At 48.6% G+C, this 13,542-nt stretch overlaps 1 protein-coding gene across 1 annotated transcript in view; it reads right to left on the reverse strand.

The window, feature by feature from the left end:
• SLC6A4 (solute carrier family 6 member 4) overlaps positions 1–13,542 on the reverse strand; it is a 36,843-nt gene that overhangs the window by 8,026 nt on the left and 15,275 nt on the right. Inside the window, exons 4-14 of the mRNA XM_065898036.1 lie at positions 13,247–13,540; positions 10,553–10,687; positions 9,896–10,115; positions 8,934–9,072; positions 8,261–8,395; positions 7,576–7,679; positions 6,344–6,471; positions 4,614–4,726; positions 3,822–3,953; positions 2,696–2,795; positions 1,147–1,247 (exon numbers count right to left, since the gene is read on the reverse strand). Coding sequence (XP_065754108.1) covers positions 1,147–1,247; positions 2,696–2,795; positions 3,822–3,953; positions 4,614–4,726; positions 6,344–6,471; positions 7,576–7,679; positions 8,261–8,395; positions 8,934–9,072; positions 9,896–10,115; positions 10,553–10,687; positions 13,247–13,540 — 1,601 coding nt within the window. The remainder of the gene's footprint in view (positions 1–1,146; positions 1,248–2,695; positions 2,796–3,821; positions 3,954–4,613; positions 4,727–6,343; positions 6,472–7,575; positions 7,680–8,260; positions 8,396–8,933; positions 9,073–9,895; positions 10,116–10,552; positions 10,688–13,246; positions 13,541–13,542) is intronic.

Below are 13,542 nucleotides of genomic sequence, written 5' to 3' on the forward strand. Positions count from 1 at the left end.
GGGCCCGTGAGCCATGGCCGCTGAGCCTGCGCGTCCGGAGCCTGTGCTCCGTAACGGGAGAGGCCACAACAGTGAGAGGCCCGCGTACCGCAAAAGAAAAAAAAAGAACTACCCCAAGAAAGTCAAAATAGAGTGCAAAAAGGGTTGTTTTGAAAGAAGGGGAAGGCACAGATGCATACATGTCCTATGATGAAATGGATGGTCCAGATATCCTAATAAGCTGGAGCTGGACTGAAGGAACAGTCTCTGGCTCTAAAAGACCAAAAAGCTCCCCCCACCCCAAATCAAATTACAGATAAATGAAAGAACTGAGAGTAATCCCTGCTGATGTGCACAGAGTCACTTTACCCCAGGCTACCTCAGAGTGCACTTGGGATGTTAGCATGGTACTTATCCATCTTTGGGCAAACATCTCCTTCAGACGGGTACCAGGAGGGACGTAGGGGCACACGCAGCAAGGCTGGAGTCAGCACTGAACACGTTCTGGCAAACAGGCAACCCTTGGAGCTGAGCTCTCTCATTCTACAATGAATGGATTCTACTTTTGACTCAGATCTACACCTGAGAAACCTGGTGGGGGGTGGGGGTGGTCTTTAAGAAAATGAATACAGAATTACTAGGACCTTTGTTAGGTCCTTCATGAGCAGCACAGTAAATACTTCCCCGGCCTTGAACAGTTCTTGTCATGTGACCTTGGACCCTAAACCTCAGTTTCTCTGAACCTGTGAAATGGGGAACTCGAACTCTACGTCACAGAATTGTTGTGAGAGTTGAAACAGCAATGGGTGTTACGTTCAGTGTAAAGTCTGGCCTGGCACTCACTGCTCAATGAACGTTATGTGTCATTATCACAGAGCAGGGGAGGGATGAAATATGTGACAGAAACCGGAAGAGTGGTTAACTATGGGGGCACAGTGACTGGAAGGGGACACAAGAGGGGCTTGTGAAGTACTGGTCATGTGTTTCTTGGTATGGTTTTAGCTACAAAATGGTGCTCAATTTATAGAATTTCACTGAGATGTACACTTGTGATTTGCACACTTTTCTGTATATATATGTTACACTTCGATAAAATTTATTTTTTTATGAGTGTTCGAGGGTGAATCTTTCTCCAGGGCAAGAAGGAGAAGGGAAGTGACAACTCACCAAGAGAAACAGAGGGCTGATGGCTACCCAGCAGATCCTCCAAAACCATCCAGGGCTGAAGCCAAGCATTTCCTTCACATCACTGCAGAACTGATTGATGCCTAAAATCATCCAAAAGAGAATGAGATTGACTGACTGAGAGAGGAACTAGACTGTCCTCCTATCCCTTGACTCTCAGAGAGAGTAACACCTCTGGAGTTTCTCCAAAGGAGGGGCTTGGGGGCACCAGTCTGGTCTGAAAGTGAGATGGGGGACTTGTCACAAAAATGCACGTTACAGTAAGCAAAGCTCTTTCTACACAGAGTGGGAGGATTGGTGGACATCTGGGGAGGGACCTAAAGCCCCCTCTTCGTGCCCACACTGCCTTTCTAGGATTTCAGCATATATCTGATTTTATCGTTACTGTAGAAAAGGAAGTGAAATTTTGTCTAAAAATGGTGAAACCACTTGACAGAGACCGACTCTGACCATATGCTGGAAGCTTTGAAGAGAAAATTTTAACCACACTGTTGTGCATTCATATATCAGATCAAGATCAAGGTTCTTCTCTACACAGTAACTGGCATGGAAGTGAGGACTGGGGGAGATATCGAAAAGGGGAAGGAAGGGTGCTCTGCAGTTGCTTCCCTGAAAGTGCCCAGCAAGTCTGTAATCACACACCTTGCACTTGGTCCTCCGAAGTGCTGAGGAGGTGGGGAGGACTTCTTTCAAAAAAAAAAAAAAGGGCTTACATGCAACTCAAAATGTGGGCCCCCCCTTCTTTATATTATGTGTAATGACACACATGCTAAAGCTGTTCTGCTATCATAGAAACTAGGAAAATATTTTCAGAATGAAATCATCACATCTTGATTTTAAAGATGAAGAAAGGCATCTCTGAACTTGGTTTTCTTCATTTCCATTGCCTGTGCCCTTCTCATCCTCGCCCAGGGGCTCTTGGGATCCCTGCTCATGAACCTGTGTCAGCTCTCTCTCTGCTCCTGGTGGTTTCACCCTTATCAGATTCCATCCCACGACTGGGGGGCCGGGGGTGGGGGCGGTGTAAATTGGAGGCTTTACCAAGACAGATAATCCAAACAGGAACATTCTTGCCTCTTCCCTAGAAGATAAGCTCCTAAACTCTGTCTCAGGGCTCTGGAGGGAGTGCTCGTTTGTGAAATTTAAAGTGGGGCCACTCTATGTAACGGCAGAATATTGTACACTCTGCAAATGCATTCACTGTGCACTAGTTCTTTGTTGTCTGTCCAATTCTTAGAGCCTGTTGGGATCTTAAGCAACCACTGTGGATGAGCTATAGGGAACCACTTCAGCCCTATCTCCACTGGGTAAACATATAAACTCAGAAGAAAAAAATCATCCTCCCAGGAGTGCAGGCAATCTGTTGCACAGAGTGTGGAGTAAGTGATGACATGTTTTTGTAGAAGGGATGCAGCAGGTGACGTCTTGTACACTGGCCTGCTTTTCCCTGACGACAGCAGCCCTTCTGTATTCTGGTGGCTATATGGGCTGGTGTAGGAAGGATCGTGGCTAGTGGAAGGGAGCATCTTACCATAGAACCAAGACACAGCAATTGCTTCTATCAGGGCAACAGTGAGCACTGCGGGTCCCGTGGCAAACTCCTCCAGCAGCTTCACCACGTAGGCCCCTCCCTGGAAATGAGACCACAAACCCGGTTAAAGGCCCTCTGAGGCACTGCCTCCTCTTTACGACAGGAGCAAAAAGAACTTCTTAGGTTAATTCTGGAAAATTCTCTCCTTGGGTATAACATAAGTGTCCCAGAGTCTACTTCTTGGACTGGCCCTGGCAGATGGGCAAGATTTCATCCCATCAGACACACCTCTTCCCGCCCTACGGGTCACTCTTGTTTTCACTCCCCACTAAGCTTTAAGACAAACTCAAAAGCGCCTCTGGATCTGTTTTCAACTTTCAACTTTACTGAATACCTACTGTGTATTCTACCCCAGAAAATCTACAATACCAGACACACCGGGCCCAGTGGTCATGGTTTTGCCTCTGTCCTAACTCACAAATCCCTTGGGTCCTACTCAGGGCCCCACAACCCTGCTGAAGCTCCAGAGCCATTGGGGTCATGGCTTGAAGATGTTTATCTACAAAATCTGCCTTGAGTCAGAAGGATACACGCCTACAATGCCTGTGGGTACTAGCTGATGCCTGATTTACAGTTTGACAGTATGTGCCTAAGCTACCCCCCCCCCCAAAAAAAAATAAAATCACTAGAGAAGGTCTAACTTCTTTACCATTACAAATTCTCTGGAGGAGATGAAGTGACATTACAAACATGAGATGCCAGCCTCCAGATGTTCAGCATATCAGGACATCAGGGCACTATTCCTATGAAAGCAGCCCTAAGGACTGGAAATAGACTGAAAAGACACATCTTAGTTTTCCTCCAGATAGTCTGTCAAGCCTTAAATCTAGTTGGATTTGCTGTAAAATGCTGAGCCTCCAGATACCACGCCCAGATTCCTCAGACAGATGCCACTAGAAACAACTTTTCTTCCTCTCCTTGATGACTAACTTTTTAACAGCGGTGACAACTTCTCTCCCTTTGGCCCCAAAGCCAGGGTACCATGTGGGAGGGAAAGGAACAGCTTCTTGTAACATTCTGTTGCCCTAGGGGAGGTTGACTCTAAGTTTAGGGTTTTGGTACTCACAAAAGTCAGGGTGATCAGGGATCCAAAGAAGCAGGTAATGACCACACTGAGCACAAACCACTCCCGGCGCTTGGACCAGATGTGTGGAAACTCATCCAGCACGGCTGTGATCACCCCCTCCAAGCCTGCAAACTGAGAGGGGCACACAAATGGTCACTGTGTAGACTTTGGGACAAATCTGCTACCTCTAGGACAATGAACAGAAGGGAGGGGTTAAATTGCCAAGTGACCTGTCACGCTGATCGTGACCAGTTCCCCCTACTCACCGGCCCTCACTGGAAACATATCTCCGTTTTACCCCGTCATTTAGAACCCATTCCTAAGGACATCAAGGAAAGAAAGTATAACACATGGACAGAACTTCTTTACATGAGGTATCTCGGGGAGACTTTGGTTGCACCAGAAATGCCAACTGAAAGCTGAGACTCATTCCACACTAATGATACGAATGCTGGGCTGCAGGGCACTGAGACACAAGCGTGACCTTGCCCTGGCCTTCAGGTGCTGCCAGTCTGGTCAAGGGACAGTGCACAATGAGTGCGCAACAGTTCACATATGCTGAGCTCTTGGCCTGTGCCTGGCACTCTACCCTCATTATCCCATTAATGCCTCTAATGTACTAGAGGGCAGTAAGCACCCAAGTGAACAGGGGCTGAGGGAGCACCAAGAGGGAGCAGCCAACATGGCCTGGGGTGGCCAGGATGGGAAGGAATGGGTACAGCTTCCTTCCCTTCCTCCTCCCCCCCCTTCTCCCTCCTCCCGAGAGCCGGATTTCCCTCCCCATTCACTTACTGTGCTGTCCAAGCCCAGTGTGATTAACATCAGGAAGAAGATGATGGCAAAGAACGTGGATGCCGGCATGTTGGCTATGGCTTCCGCATATGTGATGAAGAGCAGGCTGGGGCCTGAGACAGAGCGGGAAAGAGGAGGAGGTGGTCGCTGAGACCTGCCCTACAAAGATGTCTCAGGAGAAACTTGGCCACACCAACAATTACAACTCCTGTCACAAAACCTTACATGTGGATCAGGGTTGGACATGTACCAAATGCTTCCTCACACCCCACACCATCCTACCTGGACATCCTGGGAGGCAGGAAGGGAATAGTATCCACCTTGAAGAGTATGCGCCCTCAACCAACATGGAGAAACGAAGCAAACCTGAGACCTCAAGACTAGCAAAGCTGAGCACATGAATTGGAGTGTCCGCTATATAATAATTCAGTGCTTTTTTTTTCCAACATGAGGATTGATATATCTCTGAAGTCTCACAGCGTTTAGCTCTCTCTTTAGCTCCAGAACAGTAGGAAATGTTATACTGATTTCAGAAGAATCTAGCGGCCTCGGAATAAAGACCTCCAGCTATTTTGAAGTCCTTTTTGATAGTATGAGGGACATGTCTTCAACCTTTCATGGACTAGATAGGCCACCCTTAGTTTGGGGCATGGAGTTCATCAGAGCACCGTGTCGGGCTAAAGACAGATGTATGTTTGCAAGAAAGCCCTGGGACTCCATCCACAAGATCCCATAACCTCTTCAACGTCTGTCGCTTTTTTTCCATGAAACCTTACAGTACAGTAGAGTGCTACATCATCTACATTTAATTTTTCTGCAAAGGATTAGTAATCATTTGCTTACTAGACTTGGACCCATCACAGGACCCAAACATATTTTTTTTGTTCTGTTTTGTTTTTTTAAAATAGGAATTGCTATCTATCTATCTATCTATTTATTTGTTTAAGCTGTGTTGGGTCTTCATTGCTGCGCGCGGGCTTTCTCTAGTTGTGACCGGCGGGGGCTACTCTTCATTGCGGTGCACGGGCTTCTCATTGCGGTGGCTTCTCTTGCTGCGGAGCACAGGCTCTAGGCCAGTGGGCTTCAGTACTTGTGGCTCGCAGGCTCTAGAGCACAGGCTCATTAGCTGTGGCACACGGGCTTAGTTGCTCCGCGGCATGTGGAATCCTCCTGGACTAGGGCTCGAACCCATGCCCCCTGCGTTGGCAGGCAGATTCTTAACCACTGCGCCACCAGGGAAGCCCCACACTGTTTTTTAGTTAGTTTGTCTTATTTGGCTGCTGCTGGGTTTTAGTTGCGGCACGAGGGATCTTTGTTGCAGCATGGGGGATCTTTTAGTTGCAGCATGCATGCGGGATCTAGTTCCCTGACCAGGGATCAAACCTGGGCCCCCTGCATTGGGAGCACGGAGTCTTAACCACTGGACCACCAGGGAAGTCCCCCCACTAGTTTTAAAACTAGTCCCCCCACTAGTTTTAAAAGCCATCATCCAAGTCATATTTCCAAGCCCACAATGTATTCAAGGCCCCAGTACTGGGTGCCGAGGGAGCTGCCCCATTACCACCATGGAAAGGGTTGAAATTTCCAAGGCAGTAAGTTTCTCTAAAACCTTTGAGAATTTTAAGAGGAACATTTAGAAATAATGCAAACGTTAGATATTTGTAAAGATCCAAAGAGCAGCAAAGCAATTCAGTGGGAGCCAGGAACCCAAACAAAACCCAAGGCCCTACCTGCATCTTTGGCCACCTCAGACACATCTTCGTTCCTCATCTCAGCCATATACCCCAGCACTGTGAAGATGACAAATCCTGAAACGAAGCTCGTCATGCAATTCACCACACTGGTCACCAAGGCGTCTCTGGAGCAGAAAACCCAAGGGGCCTGAGACATTTCCAAGTCAGGAATCTAAGGAGCATCTGTCTCCAGCTGTGACAAGGGTGAGTGGGCTGAGCTCACAGGGACTTCAAGCCTGTCCGGGTGTCTCCTCCCCTCCTCCCAGGGCCCAGCCTCTCAGACGGGTTGCATTACCTTGAAGCACAAGCTACTGTTATCACCACGCATGGCATGGGGAGAACAGCAGTCAGGGGTGGTTTTAAGAGATGATTTTGTTGTAAACCGGCACAGCACAGACCTCTGGATTTCAAACAAGGCTTGCTCTGAACCAGGGCCTGAGTTGCAGCGGGGGCCAGGAGGAGGCCTTGGCCTTACATTTGTGAAGACCTCAGATTTAGACTTTTGACATTATGTGTAAATGAGGTTATAAGAGTGCCACAAAGATACCCTGACACTTTTAAAAGAGGACTTCATCATACAACTTTAGGCTGGCGTCCCAATGCAAGGCCACATTGCACATTAGGGTGCATGTAAATTCCTTTTTTTAAAAAAAATTAATTCTATAATTATCTTACGAATAGCACAGTCAGACTGCTGGACATTGCCATCTGTGATAGAATATTAAGACAAAGTTAACTCTAAAGATGAGGAGTGATATTTAAATCATAATTGGCACCATGCTCCCTGTTTTGTCACATTTCTGAAATGAGATTTTGACATAAAAATTACAGCATTCTATGTTGGTCAAAATAGTTCAATCATTATTCTTTTTGTATATAGATACATAAATAAATTATCACAATTTTTGTTGTTAAATACTTTAACAGGTCAAATCTAAACACTGAATGTATGTTGTGATTTCTGTAAACCTGCTTTGGAATTTCTTAATTTTTCCTGACATATAGAGAATCTCACAAAACAGAAGTGGCCTGGAGCCTCTCTCAACCCCTGAGTGAGGCTATGGTCTGGGTGAGTGGTCAGGCACCTGTGGCACCCCTGAGGGTCAGAGTGTCAACGTGGCCTAAGCCTGGCCAGGTTTGAGGCCATCGGTTTGATTGCTTTCCTCCAGACCAGCTGACTTACACTCACTCCACTTTCAAGCTTTGCTTGGGGGGCCCCAGATACTCACTGGTAACAGTTGTTGTTGAATTTGTTGTAGCTTGCAAAAGCCAGCAGGACCCCAAAGCCAGGACCGAGAGAGAAGAAGATCTGGGCGGCCGCATCCACCCACACCTGCAACACAGCAGAGGTAAGGGCCAGAGCAGAGACCCAGGCCATCGCTGAGCACCAGCGGGGCCAGCGCCCTCATGCCTCCATGTGGCTACATGCAGAGGCAAAAAACAGGCTTCTCAGGGCTCCTTCCAGGGCTGGCCACATACCAAGTGCAAACAAATGTGAGTTCTCTTCCTATCACTTAGCCATAAACCAACGCAGTGGCCTCAAGTGTACTTTTTTTTTTTTTTTGCGGTACGCGGGCCTCTCACTGTTGTGGCCTCTCCCGTCGCGGAGCACAGGCTCTGGAAGCGCAGGCTTAGCGGCCATGGCTCACGGGCCCAGCTGCTCCATGGCATGTGGGATCTTCCCGGACCGGGGCACGAACCCGTGTCCCCTGCATCGGCAGGCGGACTCTCAACCACTGCGCCACCAGGGAAGCCCCTCAACTGTACTTTTCATGCTTGTATTTCTGGTTTAAAGCATCACTGCAGACTTGCCGCTGAACCCAAATTTCAGTTGTTCCTACTGTCCTATTCGGAGGACTAGCTTCAGTTAGTAAAAAGACAGACAGGTGCATACTGCTTTCCTCGTTATCTTACCCCTGTCTCCAGGAGTTTCTGCCAGTTGGGTTTCAAATAAAAGAGAACTCCCCTCCAGGCTCCGGGGAGGGTGGCCCCTCTCACCAGCAGGATCGAAAGGATGATGTAAGGGAAGGTGGCTGTTACCCAAACCACCTGTAAGGAAGGAAACATAGGTTATCACCACATGAATGCTGGTGTCTTATTCTTGAAAACCTCCAAGAAAGATCTACCTCTTTTTTTTCTGTAATTTTAGGAGGCAGGGTGGCAGAAAGATCACAGCTTTTAAAATTATACAGGGATCTGATTCCCTGCTTGCTGGTACTAACTACTTTTAAACCCACTCCCCATCTGTAAGATGGGGAAAATACCTAGCAGGAGACAAAGTAGCCAGTGTATACAAAACACTGTACATGGTCCATGATGGGTTTTCAGTAAATTATTGCCACTATTATTAGTTATGACACTACCAGCGTGTTAAAGGAATTTTTAAAAAATCATATAATGGTTCTTGGGATTGACCCATTTCTAGAATTTTCTAACCAATTTTGTGACAAGACACTGAAAATCATGGAATGCGTTTGTTGTGAAGGAAAACATGTCCCCGTCTCTGGCTATCCAGGCCACTGAATTCTGAGTTAGACCCTCCAGAGCCCCTTGGTAGGCCTGGATCAGCAGCCAGAGTCCTCCTCACCTTGCCAGATGTTTTGACACCTTTCCAGATGCTAAAGTAGATAATAGTGAAGATCAGCATGATGCAGAGGGCAAGCTGCCAGCTGATGCCCCCCAGGTCCTGGAGCCCCTTTGACCGGTGGATCTGCAGGACGTGGCGCCTGAGTGAATGAGAAAGAAGGGCCAGTGACGTGGTCTGAACAGTTACCTGAGCATACTGCGTGTGATACCTCTGGGAGGACACCAAGAGAAAAAACGGACACAGTACTGCAAGGATCAAGTGGTCAGCAAGCCTCAGGAAGAGCTGGGAGGGGCTCTGCCCATCCTGAAGGAGAGAACAGGGCAGTCAAGCCGACCAAGCCTGAGAAGAGCGCTCGGCCCAAAAGCAGACTTCCAGGTCTCCTTCCTAGGCTGGGACCCAACGAATGACTAACATGACTGGCTTCTGGGTGCGTGAGGATTTGTATGTGTGGGCAGTGGGTCCCTTCCCCACCCCAAAACAGCTCCCTTTGGGCTGCTATTGCCTGAAATTCCAGCATTAAAGAAAACTGCCTACTCCAGGCATCTTCTTCCAAAGGGTAGATCCCACGTATTAAGTGAATACATGAAACCAGAAACTCTTTGTGTAGTTTCAAACTATTGAAGTAGTGGGAGGCTTTGCTTCCATGACAGCTGGCTGCAAGGAGGGCCCAGGAAGAAGGGCAGTTTTGATGCAGGGGAATAATTTTGGAATGTGAAGGTAGGGACTGGCCTGGGCACAACAGAAAAGAGGGGGATGGCGCAGAGACCCAGACTGTGGAGCACTCAAGGTAGTCTCCCAACTCCCTCACTCACATTTACTCCCCCTCCCCGATAGCGTCATCTCTCAGAAATCCATCAGCCAAGAGGTGAAGAGCCCCTGGCTCCCACCTCCCTCCTAACAAGCCAAAGCCCAGGGGTGTGGCCTGCCCCTAACAGGCCACCCCCTCGCTTACATGCACTTACGTATAAAATTCTTCTGCAGGGGATGTTGAGTGGAGTGTCCAGGTGACGTTGTCCTCGGAGAAGTAGTTGGTGCAGTTGCCAGTGTTCCAGGAGTTCTTACAGCTGGTCCAGGGCAGCTGGGCCGCAAAAGAGGAGATGAGGTAGTAGAGCGCCCAGGCCATGATGGTGTTGTAGTAGGAGGCGATGTAAAAGGCAATGATGCAGATGGCGTAACCAATCCCTGGGAGAGAGAGGGTGAGGGAGGCCAAGTTTCAAGGGCAGCCCAGCAGTTAGGCAGGGCATCAGAGGCACTGAAGCCCAGGTGAGGGGTAAAGGTGGAGCTGCCATTCATTTCATCCTCCAAAGACTCCAGGAGACAGTGGAAAAGTGGCAATATGGTAGATTCCTTATTTGTATTTGCAGAGTTACATGTTTTAGAAAATGTGTACATGTGCTATTAATGCTTTTTCTATTTCGTTTACTTTTAATTGCCATTTATTCCATTTTGCTTTTAACAATCTCATACTGCTTGAGCAGTCAAAACCTTAATTACTCAAGTTATCTCCCAGGGATACCTGAGGCCTAACTGATTCCAGAAGAAGGTGTCCAGCTCGACCCATTGATAGAAATCATCACTTCCCAGGAGGACCCACTCACCCACCCAAGCCTTTCCCTTACCTTTGAAAATCGGGCAGATTTTCCTCCATATCGAAATGCATCCATTTCGGTGGTACTGGCCCAGCGCGAGCTCCATGTAGAAGAGCGGGATCCCCCCGAAAACGGCCATGATAGTATAGGGGAGGAGGAATGCCCCTGAGGCAGATAAAAGACAGTTTCACTCCCTGCCCACATCTGACCCAGGACAGCCCAAGTGATCTGGACACACAGAGCCATCTGATGCTCCAGAGTCATGAAGCCACCCTGTCCTGAGTGACCTCACACGGTGCTCCCCTGGTCTTAATCCTTTGCCAGAAGTAGTAGTAGACAGAGCTCCACAGTGAAGTGAGGTTTGGGAGGAGGCAAAGAGTACGTGGGAAGGAAACTGGGTCTGGGAGTCAACAGAAGAGGCCCTAGGACCAGTTCCACTTCTAACTGCCTGGAGGACCCTTCTCTCTGGGCCTCTTTTGCTTCCACTAGAAACTGACAGGGTTGAGGAGAACTGAGGTTCCCAAACCCAGCCACTCATCATAATCACTGATAAGCTTAAAAATACACACACACACACACACACACACACACACAAAAAAAAACACACACCCGCCCTGACCTCCTGAAGCAGAAGCTTCAGGTATGAGTAAAACAAAGAATATTTTAAGTTCTCCAGGTGATTCTGATGCAGCCAGTACATTGACCAGCATTTGGGACCCTTGAAACAGATCTCCTGCGACAACCTGTACAACAGCTGCAATAGTCTGTTGACTACTGCACATCACTGAATTAGCATCTTTGTTCATCTGTATCCCTGGCTCCAGACACTTGACTACTGATGTTTGGTTATACTTCCATAACTCCACGGAGCCAGAATGCTCCCTCCTGAGCCAGATTTGCAGGTGTGGCTGAAATTTGCAGGTAGTTTGCTACAGAATGAGAAAGTGCAGAACTGCTGCATCACTGGAGATGCTGGTGTCTCCTGGCTTTTGTGGCTGAGGCAGAATTTGGGTACGCCATGCTGGGGATTGCTCACCTGCAGCCTGAGTTTCAGCCCAAAGGGTGAGCCGGCTGTGATATTTCCTTGATAACTTTCCCTCCCATAAAGTGTTCTGAACCTAGAAATCCTGAAATCTGTGCAACTCAGAAAGGTTTCATCTAACTTACAATCACACTGGGTAAATCTGGCTTGAGAATAATAACCATGTTGTGTTCTCATGATGGCATTTGTCCAAAGGGTTTGCTTGACTGGCTTTACAGTAGGGAATGTGTGTAGGGGAAACATCACCGGCGACCCAACCCCTTATATAATGCTCAGGCTACAGGCGGGTCCTCCCAAACTGGAGATAAGATGATTCCAACTTCTGCCCCTTCCAGGCCAGGAACGCTGGGCTTCCCAGCACTCCCTCCACCCCCCACTCTCTCGGAATAGCCTTTGCTGCTGAATGGACCCAGGTCCTTAAAAGATGCAGCATATCCAGGCAACTCTGTGTCAGGTCATGGAGGAAATGAAGGCGACACAAACAAATTATCCCTCAAACCTCATTTTAGTTGCCCTCCTAAATCTGTTGCCAGAGCTCCTGTCAAAATAAATGACTGGGACTCCCCTGGTGGCGCAGTGGTTGAGACTCCACGCTCCCAATGCAGGGGGTGTGGGTTCGATCCCTGGTCAGGGAACTAGATCCCACATGCATGCCGCAACTAAGGAGCCCGCGAGCCGCAACTAAGGAGCCCATGAGCTGCAACTAAGGAGCCCACGTGCCACAACTAAGATCTGGCGCACCCAAATAAATTTTATAAATAAATAAACAAACAAACTGATTTGACTCCCACTTCTGGTCCTTTTCCTATTCTGATAGCAAGTCCATTGTCAAAACAGAGGCCCCATACCTACCTGCTCTGCTCTCTGGGGCTCCCATATCTATGCCTACAATCAGCTACTATTTTTGATAATCTGCAAATAAACTGCTCTGTAGGCATTAGGAATAGGAGGAGGAACAAGAAATCGTCTCTGGCCTCAAGAATCTAACACTCTTGTAGGAGCTATAAGGCATATCCATATACAGTTTGGTGCCGGCATTAACGTGGCTGGGTTCAGCTACGGATCATGCCCAGATTGTAACTTAAGACTATGGACTTGAGCTGACGCCCTCTCTGCCCTCACACAGGTCCAAAGGCCCAGCAGGGTCTGGGAACGTGGAGCCACTTCCCAATTTTTCCTTCCACAGATCTAAGCCCTCTGGACTCTCCTGGGCAGCACCCACAGATCTAAGCCCTCCGGACTCTCCTGGGCAGCACCCACAGATCTAAGCCCCCTGGACTCTCCTGGGCAGCACCAGCCAGCAGGAGTGAGAGAGCTCAGCCTAGTGCCGATGCTAGTCCCCCACGTCTCACGTGGAGGAGAGCAGGGCTTGCATAATGCAGGGATGAGAAGGGGGCTCTTCCACAGAGGAAGCATTAATGATGCGGAAAATCTGGTGAGGTCAGGTTCAGGAGAGCTTTCACTCAACTTCATGACCCAGAGAGCCACAGACATGCTGACTTAAAGTTCTGGCTTTCTGGAGATTTGTCTTTTAGACTAGCTTGAAAGTCTAAGCAACCACGTTCCCAGATGCATTATCAGTTAAACAAGACAGAGAAGACATGATTTATCCTCTGGCCTCCCAAAAGGATCTACAGACCACCCCTGGGTCGCAGCCTCTGCTTGCAGCCCACGATACTGACCCCCTCCGTTCTGGTAACAGATGTAGGGGAAGCGCCAGACGTTGCCCAGGTCCACAGCATAGCCAATGACGGAGAGGAGGAAATCCACCTTCTTGCCCCAGGTCTCCCGTTCCCCTGGATGAACCTCAGCGACTAGGGTGGTAGTGGCAGCCGGGATGGAATGCTGAGTGTCTTCTCCTGCACTGGGGCTTGGAACTGCTGAGTACCCATTCGAGATTTGGCTGGACTCCGCCTTATCCCCAGGGACAGGGACACCCTTCTGTAGAACACTGTTTCCTTGACAATCTTCTCCATCT

Source organism: Phocoena phocoena, chromosome 19, assembly GCF_963924675.1.
Source record: "Phocoena phocoena chromosome 19, mPhoPho1.1, whole genome shotgun sequence".
NCBI lineage: Eukaryota > Metazoa > Chordata > Mammalia > Artiodactyla > Phocoenidae > Phocoena > Phocoena phocoena.